The sequence below is a fragment of the Pinus tabuliformis genome, chromosome 1_2, assembly GCF_031772625.1.
Source record: "Pinus tabuliformis cultivar Carrire ecotype Pingquan chromosome 1_2, CPIR1, whole genome shotgun sequence".
NCBI classification, from domain to species: Eukaryota; Viridiplantae; Streptophyta; class Pinopsida; order Pinales; family Pinaceae; genus Pinus; species Pinus tabuliformis.
The window spans coordinates 1,035,306,677-1,035,326,485 of record NC_142298.1 but is presented as its reverse complement, the minus strand read 5'-3'; the positions used below and the strand labels follow the sequence as shown (position 1 = coordinate 1,035,326,485).

At 34.9% G+C, this 19,809-nt stretch overlaps 1 protein-coding gene across 1 annotated transcript in view; it reads right to left on the bottom strand.

Annotated features, from left to right (window-relative positions):
- The window catches only part of LOC149209671 (E3 SUMO-protein ligase SIZ1-like), a 117,428-nt gene extending 113,135 nt beyond the window's left edge, over nucleotides 1-4,293 (bottom strand). The window contains 2 exon segments of the mRNA XM_089396459.1: nucleotides 3,557-3,797; nucleotides 3,901-4,293. Coding sequence (XP_089252585.1) covers nucleotides 3,557-3,583 — 27 coding nt within the window. The 5' untranslated portion in view covers nucleotides 3,584-3,797; nucleotides 3,901-4,293.
- Nucleotides 4,294-19,809: the final 15,516 nt, after the last annotated feature.

The following is a 19,809-nucleotide window of genomic DNA, read 5'->3' as shown; positions in this document are numbered from 1 at the left end:
GTTATGAAGGAATTTTTTTGGGATGGCCTTAAATCGGATATTCAAAAGTTTGTGGCAGAATGTTTGGTTTGCCAACAAAATAAAGTTGAAACAATTAAGACCCCAGGTCTATTACAACCTTTATCCATTCCAAGCCAACGTTGGGAGGAAGTATCAATGGATTTTATCACAGGTTTACCCAAGTCTGAGGGAAAGAGTGTCATCATGGTGGTAGTTGACAGACATACCAAGTATGCACACTTTTGTGCATTATCACATCCATTGAAAGCCAGCACAGTTTCTACTGCATTTATGGAAACAATTCAAAAGCTACATGGAAACCCAAAGATTATTGTAAGTGACAGAGATCCTATTTTCACTAGAAATTTTTGGACAGAATTATTTTCTTGTCTTGTTACTCAATTAGCTCATAGCTCATCTTATCATCCTCAATCTGATGGGCAAACTGAGATAGTAAACAAATGCTTGGAAGGATATCTTCGTTGCTTTGTATCTGATAAACAGACACAATGGGTCAAATGGTTGCCTCTGGCTGAATGGTGGTATAACACTTCTTTCCATACAACAACAAAAATGACCCCATTTATAGCACGTTATGGATACCAGCCACCATCAATCACATCATATTTAAGAGAAAATTATAAGGTTCAAGCAGTGGAACATCACATTGAACATCAACAACAAGTCCTCCAACTCTTAAAGGATAACCTCGTGTTGGCACAAAATAGAATGAAACAACAGGCAGATCAACATCGCAGCGAAAGAAGTTTTGATGTAGGTGATTGGGTATTCCTACGGCTACAACCATATAAACAAATGTCCCTCAAGAAAGCTAAGAAGGATAATAAATTATCACCAAAGTATTATGGTCCGTACAAGGTGTTGAAAAAGATTGGTACTATGGCATACAAATTGGAGCTTCCTACAGCGTCTCGAGTGCACCCAGTTTTCTATGTTTCATGTTTAAAGAAGGTTATAGGCGACAAGCTCCCAATTCAAACAATATTTCCAGAACTTGACGAGAAAGGAAAAATTATATTGGAACCGGAAGCAGTCACAGAAACAAGAACTCTGCTCCCGATCACGTTGGTTGAAGGCTCTCTTTTGGATGGCAAGAGGAGAAGAACAAGTAGTTTCGTTCACAGAGGATGTAAAGGAAAAGCGGTTTTGTGGTTTATCGCGCGCACCCAAGACCTAAAGTGGTTTTTCAAGGTTTGCCTCCGATGCCATTCATCAATCAACATGTGGCAGTGGGCGGAGAAAGAATACCGCCCATATCGCGCGGGTTATCCTCGTGCTTCTTCTCCGTGCGATATTCTCCTCAACCGTTGGATTCGAGAAGGGAAGATCAACGGCTCTAATACGTCGAGCTAGTTCGAGGAGTTTTCCTTCGTGTTTTTCAAGGTTTACATGTGGACTCCTAGAGGGCGGTACTCTTAGTTGCATGAGTCTTAGCCCCCAGGCAAAACCATTCGATTCTTTGTTTTGAGTCTTTTCTCCTTATGTGTTCGGAAGTTTGTTTGTTAGTGGGTCGTTTGTTGTAAAGGTTTGCAGCCCGTTGTTTAGGGTAGGCAAACCCCGGTGATGCCCGTTGACTTTGTCCGAGACTTGTAACATAGTTATGTATTTTTTAACCTTTGAATGAGAATCGAAAAACACTCTTGCTTTAGCAAAAAAAAAGCTTCCACAACAGGGGAAGGGGGTAGACTCTTCCATCAAAATCACCCCAGTCTTGCACTTGGCACCAACAACCTATTCCTGCCTTTAGAGAAACTAAACCTTGGTGGGTGGTTTGACACAGCGTTGCCTTCACTGTTGAACCACAACCCCATTGATGAAACATGAATTCTACAGTCACATCTACATAAATGGCTATGATTTAGTGACAAAACTTCAAGATTTTCATAAAATTCTCAAAATGAGAATGTCATTTATCAATCACTCCAATGTTCACAACTCATAAGTTTCAATTTCAATATCACTATGTAAAAAGACAGAATTATCAAAATTCCCCCTGCAACTTCACAGTATCAAAGGTATTCAAGGCATCAAAGGCATTCACGGTATCAAAGGCATTCATTTAGCCATACCAGTGCTATTGGAACCAGCCAGTCTGAACCAAATCAAACTGGAGAGGTACTAAACTTGACTGGTAGACCAGTCCCAGTCAGCTGATTTTAATTTGGAATGGCCCTCAAAAGGCCATGTCCACACAGATGCACTATGATGCAAAAACAAAAGTAAACCTTGCATGCTATATATTAGCAAACTTTGAATATTTCATGTCTAATGGTTTGGAGTTACATTGATGTATATTAAGATACATATTACAAATTTTTCATTTTTTATGTAATTTACTCAACCGGTTCTTTAACTCAGTTTTCCAGCCAGTTCCATCCTAGTTCCTGTCTGGTCCCCAGTCTAACACTTAGCCGGACCCAGCTTTGTTTCTGGTTCTGATAACATCATAACATACATTAACCAAAACAGCTTTTTTACTCAAAAATTCACATATACTTACTTTCAAATTTGATACATCTTTACATGAGAACATTCATAAAAATTTCCATTAAATTTTAATAAACTTTGGCAATTCATATAGCATGCGCTTTTGAGAAGAACAAAACATGGAATCTTACAGTGGGCGTCTATATCTTAAAAAACAAATTTCCCAAACTGTTCCCTGCAGCTTTGCAGTATCAAACGGCATTCATTTAACCATACACTATCACAGCAGCAATTTCACTCTAATTTCCGCATCTAGTGAATTTCATATTCAACTCATTTTTACATGAAGGCATTCCTTCAAATTTCAGCAGCTTTCACAACAACCTAAATTTTCCGATGACAATGCATACGAACTGGAGGCAGCAGCAGGTATTTGTATCTAAAATGAAGAACTATCAAAGTTTCCCCACAACAACCAATGTTCCTCAAAATTTCATACTAGCTGGCTTTCAGATTTGATGATCATCTTCACATGACGTAGTTCATCGAAATTTCCACAAAATTAGCAGCCTTCACAACTTAAAAGACATATGGTCGCATAATAACCTAAATTTTGTAAAGGACAAAGAATGGGTACTTACGTGGCAACGGGTATGGTATCTTTATCTAAAAAGGCAGATTTAGCAATGTTTTCCTTACAACTTTGTGGTGTCAAATATTCATTTAATTGCATATAATCAAACAGCATTTTACTCCAAATTTCACTAAATATTCTACTTCCAGATTCAATATTGATATTTTAATGAGGTCATACCTCAAATTTTCCACTAAAATCTAACCTTTTTTTGCAATCTACAAGGCATTCATTACGCGAGACCAATCGCTAAAATAATCAGCAAAATTCAACCAAATTTAGAACTCTAAAAGGCATTTCTTACTTTTGATCGTTTTTTAGAAATTTTGGGAGGCATTTACCGAATTTCGCAAACCAAAAGACAGTTTTTTTACATTATATCGTTACTTTAAAAATTCCGCGAAGATTTTACCAAATTTCGCAATCTAAATGGCATTCAGTCGCATGATAACTTAAATTTCGCGAGGAACTTACCCGGCAATGGGAAACAATGTTGTCCATAGTCGTGGCAGATTTCAAACACAACAAACCCTGGCCTTCTGCTATCTTTCACCGCAGCCCCAGCCCCACCGCATATCCCCGATTCGAACCCTGGACCTCTATCAAAACCCTCAATTCAGGGTTACAGAGCTTCCTATTTTAAACCCCGGTCAACGCCGCTATATATCTGTCAAAATTAAACGCACTGACATATCCATTCACAAACCCTATCCAGCTGAAAAACGACACGGATGCGCACTCAGAACAAGGGTTTCTCCATACTGATAAAATTGAAGATATGAGATGTTGTAAAGACTAAAGATCGGACATGAATATACCTCAAATTGCTCAATTCAGTAATTTGCGCGTACGGCCGTGAGGTGCCGCGTAAAGGGGACTGGCGCCCGGGAAAATCGGGATCTTCAGAACCGAGGGTTATGACGAATGACAGAGTCAATTACGGATGAGAAAATTGCAGAGAGGTCAGATTGGCTTTTCCTTGTTTTCACAGAGAGGAAAAACATTCATAAAACCACGATCTTCGAACAATTTAGCCGAAATGAGCACACCAGAGGCCGAAGAAGATGCTCCCTGGTATTAATTGTAATTAAACAATTTTTCAAGTCCGTTTTTTTCTAAGCTCTTAATTACTTGATGCTTTTTATTTTATGCTTCATTGGCTCTTCAATCCAGTTGGAAGATTAAATCCAAGCCACGAGCGAAAAAACTACAGTGCACCTCGAGGAAATATCTTCCGCGTAAATCTAATTGTTTTCCAGTTAAAAAAGTTTTAAATAGTGGTGGTTGTTAGCAACTTCGTGATTCATTGGTGTGGGACGGTGGTGTGCTATGCCATGGTTAAGCTTCGGAATTTTTACGTTTTTATTGGAAATAGGTATATGTTTGGGATGATTTTGATCAAATATGTTAAAATACCTCAATTTTATAATATATAAAAGTGATTATATTAAATATTTTTACAGGAGTAGTTAATTTATAATTTAGAGATGATATAATTTTTATACAGAGATTTATGGTATAATTTCGAATAAGATTATGATTTTTTTGTTTTTTTTCGAATTATGATTTTTTGTTATTTAAAATACATTTTTGAATGTATAAATTGATTTAAAATGTTAAAAAAATTTCCGGCAATTAAATTTTACACATTAAACAACTTAAACTCAAGTTTTTTTAAAATTAATCTAAAAAATTGTCATGAAAAAAGTCATTTCATCTATTAGTTACACTGCCCAAATTTTATATAAATAGTTGCTTATGTTTAAGTTTAAATTATTTTTGTTTAATTAAGAATTAGTCATTTATAGACTTAATGAAAAGGATTAATGACTAAAAATCCACAAGCAAAATGTTATAAAATGTCTTGAGGATGTGGTCTAATGACTAGATAAGAAATTTAATTCCACATACCTCGTGGTCTAATATCGAATAAAACTATATACACGTGAAAGCTACTTAAATACAAATTCTTCATAAATATTATCATGAATAACTATAATAATGATAGTTTTTTTTTCCAGAACGAAAAAGCATTAACTATAATAATGATAGTTGTCAACTAAATTATCATAAATTTTTCCAACATCATTAAAATTATAAAATTGTTTATGGTTACTTAATGATATGGTTTAATTTAATTACAAGTTTTGACTCATTTTCTTATTTCTCACTTATGATATAATATCTTAGTGTTATATAACTATCATCTTAAATGAATATTTGAGTATGTGAAAGTGATTCATCCATACTTTTTATATATAATAATAAATAAATAAATAAAAAGAAACTGAAATATAGTTTTTTATAAAATAATTTTAAAATAAATGGGAAAAAGTCAAATATGAAGGCCTTCCCTTTTGTGACTTTGTATGTTAGTAGGCATGAATGACACGCTAGAAGACAAGGTAAGTGGTTTGTTTCTCTTTTAAATTAATTAAATTTATATTTTCTACTCAATATTAATTAAATTATATTAATGGTTATTACATTTATTTTTGAAAATAAATTTATTGATTTAAAATAGATGAATAATTTCACCCATCTAATAAATAAAAAATATATTGTTTTAATATAAAGTAATTAATTAAAAATTAAAAATTTATTCATTTATGTAGTATAGACTATTGATTTGAATTTCATGTTTATATTATATTATATGTTAGTAGTTTTGTGGGTTAGTTTAATTGGTTGACTCTCCATTTTTAAAGCACTTTTTTTATTGAAAGGTTACAGGTTCAATTCTCTCAACATTCTTGGCATCGGGCTCTGTGGTTGAGCCGGTAGGAAGTGATCCCTTCAAGGCAGGAAGTGATCCCTTCAAGTGGATGTGCCTAGTATAAATATATCGTGGATGTTGCGATCACTGATCTCTAGAGTTGGTGAACCAAAAAAAAAGAGAAATTATGTTACATGTTAAGATAATATTAATACTAGCTTTGAGAGTTAGTTCAATTGGTTGAGTCTCCATCATTAAAGGGTTTTTGTTATTTATAGGTTCAATTCTCTCAACATTTTATGGTTGAGCTAGCAAAAAATGATCCCTTTAATAAATGACCTAGTACAAAAAATTCATAAATATAATGTGATTGATCTCTTATATCCCTAAACCATATAATAATAATAATAATAATATTTTTATATGTAGTTATTTAACCTAATATTAATATTAATTTGGGTTATCTGTTACATTATCTCAATATTATGTTAGATATTTAAATGATATTGATTTATATTTGAGGATGGAGTATGTAATTTTAATATATATATATATATTTTTTATTAATTTTTTTTATAATTTTTAAATTTAAAATATATATATATATATATATATATATATATATATATTTATTTATTTATTTTTAATTTATATAAAAATAATAAAATAAGGTAATGAGTATGTATGTAATTATTTTATTTAAAAATGTGATTGGATTGTGATGATGTGTTATAGTGTTTTTGTTTGGGTTTTTGTTTTACAAATTATTTTGATGTTGAGTTAAATAATTTTGAGATATTTAATTTAAGAAAAAATAATAAATAATGAAATAAAATGCCTTTGATGGGGTGGTTGACTTGTAATTGAGGGAGCCTTGGGATTCTTATTCTCAGTCACTTGTGATACATGCATGGATTAAAGAGAGTAGGTGGGGGCACTCTGCCCGACAAAGGAAGGCTCTAGAGAAGGAAGGGGTATATTGTCTGCTAAGTGGAAGGAAGGTCACAGTTTCTTTATGGCGGGCAATGAGAAAGAATGTCGAGCAAGGTTGTGCCGGTTGTGCTTACTGGTCAGGTCTACAACGAAAGCCAAAACGCTAGGGTGGTAAGGAGTTAGTTGTTGCAATCGACACCTATGCGTGGTTTTATGCTCAAGACTTTGTTTGGGATCTAGGGCCACCGAGGTAAGGGGAATTTACACTGGTGTGCATATGTTGCTTCTCTGGGTTACGGATTCTTCACCTGTTGGCATCTCTCCTTTTGTATTAATGGAAATATTTCGTCAAGCATGTTTGGGTAATACTTTGTCTCTTAGGCTAGTGTTTACTAGTTACATCTGATTACCTATATGTTGCTTTTGTTTGGGCTATAGTTCAAGTGAGAAGGTGGCCTTGTTGGGCCAAGTTAGTCATCCACAAGGGTTGGAAGACTGGGATCTGCATTAGTGGTCATTCGAGTTATTATGGGTGGGAAGTATTTGGTGATACTTGCAGGGTGTCTCAAACCCCTGGAAGAAGAAATATATACCTCCAGCGTTAGAATTGTTACCGATTAAACCCTTTTCTCGCGTCTGTGGTTCCAATTGGTCCAGGGGTAGAAGTAAAGCGGGCTCTTGGGGTGGAGACATTTGGTCTCTGTGGTTCATGACAGCTCGGGTGTCAAGTTAGGAGGTCCCAAGGGTTTGGGAAATCCCCTTTGTTGGATTATGGGGAGTATATTTTTAGGTCTTGGGGGTTATTTGTTCTCGAGGGGTTTAATTATCTTTGTTGTGTAGAGAGGTTTGGGGCAGTCTGGTCCTGGTATGGTGGAGTTGAACCCCTAAACCATGGGTGTTCTGTAGTCTCGTGGTGGGTATTTGGGACTGTGTTGTGTTGTGGCTAGCTAAAGCGCCTGCTAGATTGGGATCTTGGTCTGCTTGGAATTATTCTAGTGCTTGCAGGTATGTTGAGGCAGAGAGGCAGACCCTGTCAAAGGGGTGGATACCACGACCACCTAGAGGGTGGGGGGATGGATCGTCTTCCTCTAACTAGGCTCATTCAACCAGCTTAGACAGGGAGGAGGAGTTAGCACAAAACTCTGCGCCGACTCTTGGTCGTGTTGTTCAGGTCGCCTCCCAAGAAACAATTGTTGCGCAATTGAGAGGGATCCAGCCAACCCAGATATACTTTGGGGCCATCAGTATGAGGATTGTAATGAAAATGTTGCCTATTGGAATGATATTCAGTTCACTCGAGAGGAAATCTTGGAACAATTGGCAAACGTTCATAGAAGCCAACGACGAACAAATGAACGATTGTAGGAGATTGAAGCACGACTAGAGCATATTGAATTTCACCAGCATGACCAAAGGGAGCAACCGGCTCATGCAAACATGCACCCACCATGTCCACCACCCTTAAATGAATGTGACAGACTGTGTTCTAATTTTGTCAATTTTTTGGCTTGTATGGTTACATAGCCCTCTGAAAATAAGGTGCAAAATGTTAAATCTTTGACTTTATATTTCAACTGTCTTCGCTAACAAATCTGGTCGGAGTAAAACAAGACAAATTAATGACAAACTGAATATACTTGTTTTCACACAGCGGTAATATAAATTTAGTATTTTTGAGCAAAAAAAATAATTAATTAAATATTTTTAAAGTAATTTAATTAGTTATTGTTATATTAAAAAAATTCTTATGTAAATTATACGAGTAAAGAGTCAAATCTCTCCATTAATCCATATCCCAAAAAAATATACATACACAATGAGAAATTGACCTCCTAATTACCTAATCCACTATATACACATATATAATTGTCTAATTGTCCAAAACACTCACCAAAATATAATGTAAACGCAAGAGTGTCCAAGTTTGCACGTCTTCCGAAAAACTGAAAAGAAATTTGCACGCATTACTTTTCCTCTCCAGCGTTTTGAATGGTGATAAACTCTTGTGCTGTCATTATCGGGCTTTGGAATATAATATAATATAATTTTCCTCTCCTTGGTGGCTCCTATTGCATATTCCATTGACTTTTTCCTTCGCAGCGTGAATCACAACATTATATCGTACATTCAGCTAGGGCCTTTAGGTGTTTTATTAATAGGGTACTCTTAAGGCATATTGATATTCAATATTTTTTCCGCTATGGTATATAGCTAATTGGTTTGTGACTTAACGATGACTTTAAGAGGGTAGGTAGGACGATTATTTATACTTAGTTTGGAGTATGAAATATATTATATTCATGTGAAGGTAGAATAAGTGCTAGTTATGAATGTTATTTTTTTTTTAAATTAAGATTATTAAGCTATTAAAAAAATATAAAGATATTATTTTTTTGTATTTATATATTTTATAAAAGGAATATAAATGTTTTGATTTTCAATTTTTATTTAAGAAAATATAAGAATTATTTATTATGAATTCAAACATATTGAATCAAAATAAGGAAGATAACAATATTTTTCCAATTACTATGAAGTTTTTAAAGATATTTATAGATGTGGATAAATATATTTTAAATTTATTATATATAGTTTTAAGGGATAACTCAAGTGGTCTAGAGCCAGGTATGAAGGCTTTTTCTTCATTTTCTTTGGGGCAAGGCTCTGTAGTTAGAGCTGATGGTTTACCCGTTTTACCATCCACGAAATGTAGAGAAGTACTCTGGTTCTGTGTTTTCATTCTAAATTAAAATAAATAAATAAATTATATAATATTTTAAAATTAAATATTTTTTAATATTACATATTTTACTTTTTATATTTCCCCGTTTTAATATTAATTAATTTTATTTGAAAAATAAAATTTCATATCAAATTAATCTCATAAAAAATATGAAGAAAGTTTGAACATTGAATAAATTAATAACATTTAATTTTTTATGGAAAAAACTTCATAACATTTTTTATTTTTTACTCTCACATTATGTCAAATCAAAGTTTTATAGGCAGGTACAAAAAGTCTCTCTGATTTTATTAACATAATATTATTTTTAGTATTGATTTAATAACATTAAATTAAATTTGTTTTTGGGTAAAGGAAAAAGGGGTAGGTTCCGAAAACAACAGAACGATTCATGGAGGAACTCAGCAACAATTTTGATTCTGTCCGTTCGAGCCACTTCATTACTCCAGTCAATCAAGAGGCCAGAGTTAATGCAGAACCTGTATCAGATTCACTAACATGGATCAAATGATGGATGTTCTTCGCTGCCCACTCCGAATGAACCGAGAAGGGCGCTTTCACCGCAGTTTTTTATCCCTTTTTTCTAAAGGAAGAAGACGGGGAAATCAAAGAAAACCCATAAAAACAAGATGATGTGAGTACCTGGGTTATGGATGGACATGCATTCCACATGCAAAATGGTACAAAAGCAGAAGTGATCCATGAGCCAGAACTATCTAGAATTGTGGCATGTAAAGGGGATGCGATGGTGGGCACAAAGAGAGTCTGTGTATGATAAAGTTCAAATTTAGACAAAGAACCCCCACCAGTGGTGATGGTGAGTGAATTGACAAACTTGTTGACCCCCCTTTAGGAGGATGGCAGAAGGTCCAAAGAAAGGAAGGAAAGAAAGAGCAGTTAAGTGATTTTTGTAACACTTAACTTCTCCTGTGTACTTTATTATTTGTATGTTATGTTTACTCTTGAGCCCAGAGACTGCTCATCCTAAATGCTCTTAACATCTGCAAAATGTAATTTTGTTAAAAGTTGCAATAAAATTATGTTTTTTTCCAAGGAAAAAAACATTAAATTCAATTTGTTTTTATTTAATTTTAGTGGGTTTAATGATTAAGAACATATGTTTCTTCCTAAGAGGTCACATGTTCAAATCCACAGGTAGGTAGACTATGCTCACATTGGTAGACTTTAGCTTTCAAATCCCTATGTAAAGTGGCCATAATCAAGGAAATTTCATACACCAATTTGATGTTTGGCTTAGCCATGATCTTAAAAATAAATTAAGATTATTAACATTATTATGGTATTTGTCGTTACGTGGAGAATATTTTACATACAAGTGAAAATGGTTTAATATTCATATAGAATAGCACGGTCACGTGTTTGATTAAAATTTTCCTTCAATAGAAGGTTAAGCTGTTATAAGAATATTTTTGGTAAATTTTGATAATGTGATTTATAATTGTTATACAAGGGGGAAAATAGGAATTAAAGTTGTTATTTATGATGTTTGTTATGTCAAAATGTTTTGTTTTTTGTTTTTTTGTTTTTTGTTTTTTGTTTTTTGTTTTTTTGTTTTTTGTTTTTTGTGTTTTTTTTTTTTTTTTTTTTTTTTTTTTTTAAGTGAGAGTTTAAATTGTAACCATGATAATATTTGATTTTGATGTTAGGGTCATATAGCACTGAGAGAAGTGGTGGTGTCTAAAGACATTGTTGCTTGATCCCACTACCCAACAAGACAAATAATCACGAAGCTTTTTGGCTTATAAATAGGCTACACCAAACATAAATACCATGTGTGCCCATATCGCTAGAGCTGGGAAACCATTAGTAACTTGATTGAGTTAAGTTTACTTGAACAACCCTAATAATCCCCCTTTAAACTTGACTCCAGGTGATTGACTTGGTCCCATCCATCAACCATCTCATATGAGTTTTCACGTTCCCCCCCCCAAGCTAATGTACCAGTACATCTGCCACCCTGATACCTCTCCAAGTGGTTCATTCCATAGCTTGATGACCCCATACTCCTTTGCACTACATGTAAGCCTGAGCAAGCTCTTAAGGCCTTACAACTATGCGTACTTCTGCACAATATTCCTGCCTGAACATTAGGTCTTACAACTTCCTAAGGAAATTCCTTAGACCAAAAAATTTAGGGTGTTCACACAATACACATTAGTTCCTTCATTTAACCTTAAGCACCATTTACTCCATCTTTGTTCTTTTCATCCATACGACCCCCTCTTGGCTTCTTTATCTAGCCCGATCCATACCTTAACGTAGACATCATTCTCGTTTATCACATGCACACTCTCTTCGTTCATGAGATAGCAATTAATGGCCTCTATTTCCAAGCATTTGACCTCTTCATTCCTATCCTTCTACATGAAATATGACCATATGTTAGCTCCACAACTACTATATATTATGTCTCCACACCGAACAATGAAACCATTGCACCTTCTACAATCCACACATCCTTCACATTTGAGGCATAAACCTTCACATCACACAACCCTCAGCTCACTCCACTTTCTTGATAGCAATTTTATGCTCTAACTCCACGGCTTGCCAAGCTCCTAGACTCCATGGTAAAACACCAGTTCATCCACCAGCACCACCACACCAACGAGCATTTAGTTTTAGATATCAACACGCGCTAGCTTACAAGAGATAGGAATCCTCTCATCCATACTTTATTATTTTTGTTGCAATTGTAGAAACAAGATGGTGATTTCCAGAGCTGCCAAACACATACAACAAATTCTTCGACCTCTTGTTCTTGTTCTAAAGATCATAGTATTCCCTTTGTGATCTCTTTGTTGTTTTTTACGTGATTTGGGATTCATTGTTCAAACTGAGGGGGCATCCAACATTATTTAATCAGTTTCTGACTTGGCAGTTTCTACTATCACAACACCTCATACCCATCACTCTTCCTACTAATCAAATCAACTGTCGTTATCCAACTAATATAAAACATAATTATCATTTATCTATAGCACACATCGAAAAGTTCGAAAACGCCCAAAATACACCAGCTCCCTACACGACTCCATGCATACTATATTGGGCCATACCACCTTTATTATTCACCATGCTTTGATATTTACCATGTTGGCTCTGATACCATATGTTAGGATCACAGAACACCGAGAGAAGTGGTGGTGTCTAAAGACACAGTTGCTTGATCCCACTGCTAGTAGGAAAAATAATCATGGAGATTTTTGGTCTATAAATAGGCTACACCAAACACGAATACCATAGGCAAAACCATGTGTGCCCATATCCCTATAGTCACAAAACCACCAATAACTTGACTGAGTCAAGTTTACTTAAACAACCCTAACATTTATATATGGGATTAAAGTTAGGTGTTATTGAAAAACATGTAACTTCATTAAAAAGTAGTCTCAACTATAACCAGAAGGGATATTAGTTTTTCTTGCATACATTATCTTACATTGAAGATGGCCTTTGTTAAAGTAGAAGGCACAGCATCGGAAGGAACAACAGGCCGAAGGAACAGCAGCATAAGGAATAACACGCAGATGAAGGAACAGTAGCAGAGGGAACAACAACCGAAGGAACAACAGTATAAGGAACAACACCAGAAGGAACAATAAGCAGAAGGAACAACAACAGGAGGAATAGCTTCCGAAGGAACAACAGGCCGAAGGAACTGCAGCGGAAGGAACAGCAAGCAGGAAGAACACCAGCAGAAGGAACAACAAACTAAAGGAACAACCTAATGAAAAACACAAGGAAAAGGACACAGAATATGATCTTCCAGAGACAATATGTAAGACAGAAAACAAGAAAAGCCAAAGAATCCAATGAATTTTTGAATTTAAGCAAAGGAGAAGGGACTACATCCATAGCTCATTCTCATTGCTCAGTTTTTTAAAAGCTATTGTCGATTGTAATAGGAGCATGCTCCACTTTTGGCAATAAATATACTAACCGTTCTTGTTAAAAAAAATGGCTTTGTTAATGGAGTAAGAATTAAAATTGCCTCTAATAGGGTAATAACTCATCTTCTTTGGACATAAGGAAACAAGTTAATGCCCTAAGTCCCAAATTCCTCTAAGAAACTTGGAAGTAGAGTGCACTCATGAACCATTAACTAATAATCATTTCACATGTTGTGGTTTTCCTTGAATAAGGGTGAGGAGTCAACCCATTTTCACAAATAATAGGCAATAGTAATTATCTTCACTATGGATTGGCAACTAAATAATAATAAGTTTACAAACATTTAAAATTCTTTTAAGGGGTGCTAAGTGCGGGAGGGGCTTTATTTAGTCTCATTGGATAATTAGAAATATCATATTCCTAAAGCTTGGGCATAGATTCAAATAATCAAGCTAAGTTATACACTTTCCTTCGAGGCATCAATCTAGCCAAGAAATTTGCAATCCATGGGATAATAACTAGAGGTGACTCCAACAATATCATCATGCACTAACCTCATCACCTATCCCTTCAATCTTAAGCTATAAATCATTTACAAGTGAATCCAGTTATGTATGTCCTATGTTCCAGAATATCAAGCCATACATGTATTATGAGCACTGAATTCACTCATAGATTTGTTGGCAAACTAGGCTACTATGAGCTCCTTTAGAACATTGTGGGTGAGTGGTTCCATTCAAACTCATTCGATTCCTTGAACCAAGTGGCATGACACGTGTCATCAACTTGATTATCCAAGTGTTTGAGAGCCCTTTTGTGTCAGGAGGTAAGTTGGTGTGTGGTTTGAAGTCAACTCATTGTGAATTGATTAAGTTCACAATGGGGAAGCCCTCATCTGCTTATATGATCTACATGGAGTAGCACAATTGCATGATTGAAGAAGAGAGGAAATTAAATTAGGTGTAGGGGAATTGGATGTGAATGACTTGCAATCGAGAGAGAATTCATCAATTAATCATGAAATTGGTTGGGGTGTCTCTTCGTGGTCATGTGAACCTCTTGAGATCTTGTTTAGGTGCATTTAACAAGGATTAGAGTATATGAAATTTAATTAATGTATGGGATTCATAGTCTCCCTTTTGCACAGCCTCCCCTTCTTTTTCATCTGTTTAATTCATTGCTCTCTCATCCCACAACAACTATAGAAACTGAGCACAATTGACAACACAGGAAAAGGTTTATGAGTGGAGCCATCAAGAAGGAATGGACTTACACCATATTCTTCAACGAGTTATGGACAAGGTGACCCAACAAGGAATTCGGAGAAGGACACTCTTTGTAAATGACTCCAATGTTATAGAGCTTTAAGAACATTTAATGGCACTAAGTATAAATTGATCAATTGGATGCTTAGCCGACGACAACCATGGATGTCATGATAGGGCATAAACATCTAATTCAATAGCAAATTGATGAAATCAACAATTTGAGAGGTCATTTGGAAGATTTGCATAAGAAGGAAGCTAGTGCAACTACACCTTCAACATTTTCAATCAACTTTGTGTGTTTGTCTCCTGTGTTTTTTCTTGATTTGTATGTTGTAGCATCTCCAGACAAAAAAGAAAAGGTATAATTAACGTCTTTAATGGCATTCATTTAGTCTAATATTCTATCATGAAAATAAAATGTTGTAAATATAATAATTTCTTCTACGCAAAGTACAAACATCTTTATTTGTTTTTTTAGACTTAAGACGGGGAAAAATATCAAATACAAACTATTTGCAAAGGAAGTTTTTGGAACGATTAACATCACAATTTTCAAGATGTACCCAATGATGTATTTTCACAAATTTTACTTATATAGTTATATATAAAAGAGATTAAAACAACTCATTCTTAAAAAATAATAAAAGCAGGTATATTAATACCCATAAATATCACAAATAAACATATTTTTTTAATTATATTTGGCTTAAATATAAGTAAGCTTTTAATAATAAAATTTTATATTCAAATAATTAAATATTAATATAGAAAACTATCATTGAAACATATTTTTTTAATTATATTTGAGTTAAATATAAGTAAGCTTTTAATAATAAAATTTTATATTCAAATAATTAAATATTAATATAGAAAACTATCATTGATGGTGAAAGGTAAGTTGATTTATGATTTTAAAATGTTATAATGTACTTTTTATTTTCAATATATTGAAATATTCTAAAGATTATTTTGATAATGTTTGATTTCACTATAAGTTTATATATATATATATATATATATATATATTAAAAAGCAGGTTTTGTATTACGAGGAATTTATATAAGGTATATCACAATGGTTATCGAGCCATGAAATCATGAAATCATAGTGTTAGCTTAAATAGAAAAACCCAATGGGTATGAACCAAAAAACTCAAAAAACTAGCTTAAGCCAGAAAAATAAAAGCTATAAGAGCATAGGATGGCTTGCGCTTGAAAAATAAAAGCTAAAATCATCATTCCAACAATTTTGAGGACAAAAAGAAGAAGAAAGTAAACAATAGAGAGATGGAAGCATTAGAAGCTAAGTAGTCTTAAAAAACATGTTTGAACCAACTTGTTGCTCACATGTTGCTTAAGTACCTTTTCTAGAATCAACGTTGGGCCATAGTAGTTGTTGACGTCCAATTGAGGATGAGCAGTTGGCCTTGGGTGAGCATCTATAAAATGATATACTATTTAAAGATAATTAAATTTACTATTTCTAAATTTAATAATTGCTTATATTAAAGAGGTAGTGAATGTGGAGGATTATATTAGATTTTGAAAAAACACTTTAATTATTATCTATTTTGGATTTAGAAAGTGTATAAACAATTTGTCCCCACTTAATCTTATTATGCAAATTTTATTAATGTTTACATTACCTGAAAATATTGACTTATAATTATCAAGAAATATTGGTGAATACCTTCATTTGGGAAATGTAAATTTTATTTACCGATATAAAATTTATTATTGTTATTATTCAATTCCCAACTTGTCTTCTCAAATTTAATCTTGGATAGGATATGGTCTCCTTCCATTATTCCAATTTAAATATTCTTATCACATTCCCAAAATGTACCCTCACATTTACTTGGGAGAAGACATGGTTCTCTCCAACTAATTACCAATTTATATATTCATCTATCATCCCCAAAATGTACCCTCACATTTACTTGGGAGAAGACATGGTCCTTTCCAACTAATTACCAATTTATATATTCATCTCTCGTCCCCAAAATGTACTCTCACATTTACCTGGGAGAAGACATGGTCCTCTCCAACTAATTACCAATTTATATATTCATCTCTCATCCCCAAAATGTACTCTATTCTTATCACATTCCCAAATGTCCTCTCATGTTTACTTGGGAGAAGAGAAGTCAATTGTAAGGATGAGGGAGAAGTTATGACATTAATGAGAGGTGGTTGAGGTGGAGAGGAGAGGGGGGGCATAAAAGAGGAAGGGGGATGCTGGGTCTTGCTTTTGGTTTTGGTTGGCTGTGATTTTGGAGGAATTGTTGAGAGAGAGGAAAGGAGTATTGTTTATCTTGGTCTTGGACACACACACTACATCTGGTTGGACTTGGGCTTGGAGGGCTAGGGAACTTGTGGAGGTTTCCTGGGCTAGGAATTAATTCCTAGTTGGCTGGGAGGTAAATCCAGTCAGTAGTCAAGAGGAGCGTTCCAGCAGGAGCAGCAGCTCAAGGGCATCTCCACTGAGCCATCAGTACAGGTATTCCTCTATGCATAGATTACTCATGTAAGTGATTGAAATGAAATGTTCACTAATTAAATTGTAGGAATTAGATTCTAAATGGTAAATTATCATCGTTTAAATGTCTTGTAAGAAAATAAATTATTGCCTCTTATTGCATTTAATTTTAGAGAATATAGATCTGGTAGAAGACCCTAGGATGGGATCTTACACGTGGTATCAGAGCGGGTTCAAAATCTAGACCCAAGACCCCCTAGACACAAATCTCTGCCAGTTTTATTTATTTATTTATTTAAAATATGTGAAACTGATTTCTCCACCTTACTCTCGACTCTGCTTCCCCTATGTATTAGAAGGTGATTCATACTCCACCTATCTAGTTGACTTGTCATAATCATCATAATAGAACAACAACACACGTGCTCTCACCAAGATTGAATATGGCCAGAAATAAAAGAATGCACGCTCATAAATTTTGGGCCTCAGTTTTAGGCACCATCTTCAACAAATGGCTTATATACCCATTAGGATGTAATTTCTTTTCTAACATTTCACCCATGAGTTTCTGAGCATCATTGTTCTGCCAACCCACGCTTCTAATATCTGGAAGCTGCAGTGCCTTTTGCCATGAACTGGTAACTATAAGCTCATCTCTTACATTTCTGAATGAGCCACTTTCTTCAGAATATTGATCAAACCAATAGTAAGAATGCAACTCAATAGATAGTGTGTGAACCAACCAATCCAGATCTTTTAAACAACAACAACTTGGTTCCGGTTCCTAAATCTTTTCGTAGATCTTTTAAACAACAACTTGGTTCCTAAATATTTTCTTCATCCCTCTACAATTCTGTCGTTGAATCTACTGGTAACTGCCATCTCCGCATCTTTGTTAGATAATTTATTCCTAATTCTATTTATCAGTCCTAATGGCAGAAAACCCTTTGGTAGTCCCACAACCTGATTTAGTTGAACAGACACAATCAAAAACGTCAGTAACAGTCATGGTTACAATCGAAGACATCAGAAACAGTCATGGTACATGGATCCAAATCTATCAAGTCTATCAACCGATTTTCCATGCGTAAATATTTGGAACATTTAACAAAACCCAGCCCCCAATGCCGTCTATTTTTATATACCATATGTATCATGGAATGCTGGAAAATAAAGCTGCAAAATGACAAGTATATACATATATACTTAAAAGATATCTAGTTCGCTATGTGTTGACCAATCCACTCGCTGAAACGCAACAACATTTGATTCATTCAACAATTTGAGTTTCAATCTAGCATGATATGCCTCAATTGCTCCATGCATTTCCTGATTTACAAGTGGAAGAGTTCTCATCGCAGAGACCCATATCTCTATTTTAGGCAGCCACTTTTAAAGTACTCCAAGAAAGCATTTTGGTCTACAAATATTTGCATAAATCCTTCCACTCCATCCATGGCAGTAGGTCCATTCCTTGTTGTATACAAAATGTCGCCCCTGTGCACGTAGCCTTACGGCAAGACACACAATGTCGATTTATAGTCAAAGTGCACTAAGCAATAGCACAACCAACACACTCCGTCCACCAAACCAACCAAGTCGCCTAAACATCCCCTGTTGCACATCGATGTTGCAGCACTGTTTGACAATTTTGTCCCCTTAATGATAGCATCTTTCTGCTTACATTCTCCCTTCTTCAAAGGGCATTCCCGACGCTCTCTTACCAAGATCCAACCGGAACCCTGCAATTTCCTCTTCATTTTCTGCAAAATTCAACTTATTCTCGAAACCCTGCTTGACAACCTCAGCTAGCTTTTCTTTTGCATCTTTTCTATATTTCTCACATAATGGATATTTTCCTTTAGGCTTTCCAACTGCAACTCCAGGTTAGCTACTTTTGCTGAAGCAATTTCTAGTTTGTCTAGTGGCTTTTCCATGACCAGTTCCTAATCACCATTAGGTCGAGAATTTTCTGCATCAAGAGGTGCAGTTATCTTATCCATGCTCCTTTTCACTTCAGCTCCTATGGCAGAAGGTACATCAGCTTCAACGGAACGCCAAGTATTATGATCTGAATGTGATGTAACAGAAGATGACCAGTCTGAGAAATCCGATAATCAAAATTCCTCTTGTTATCTAACAGTCAAGAGCATCTTAGCAGATGCATCTTATTTATCAAGATAATTCTCCAAAGGGGAAATTTTTGTTGGAAATATTGAGAGGGGGGGTGAATCAGTATTTCTTTTTCCGACTATTGTTTTACCAGTTAAACAATTTATATTCAGAACACAAGATGAACAACAATAATAAATGCTTTTATTAATATAATATTTGCAGTAAAATAGATACAATATATAAGTGGTTGCAATCAGTTTCCAAGCTCCAACTCGGACTTTGGTGAGGCTCCAACCTCCAGAGCACCAACTCTATTTCGCCAAGACACCAATCTTGGACTTAGGAGCACCAACTCCCAAGGACTTCAATCCTTCCATTTCCTGAGACACCAGTCCCAAGGACACCTATCCTTCCTACTTCAAAGGCACCAATCCCAAAGGACTCCTATCCTTCTTACTTCTGAGGCATCAGCCCCAAGGACTACAATCCTACTTACTTATGAGGCACCAGCCCCAAGGACTCCAATCCTACTTATTTCTGAGGCACCAGCCCCAAGGGT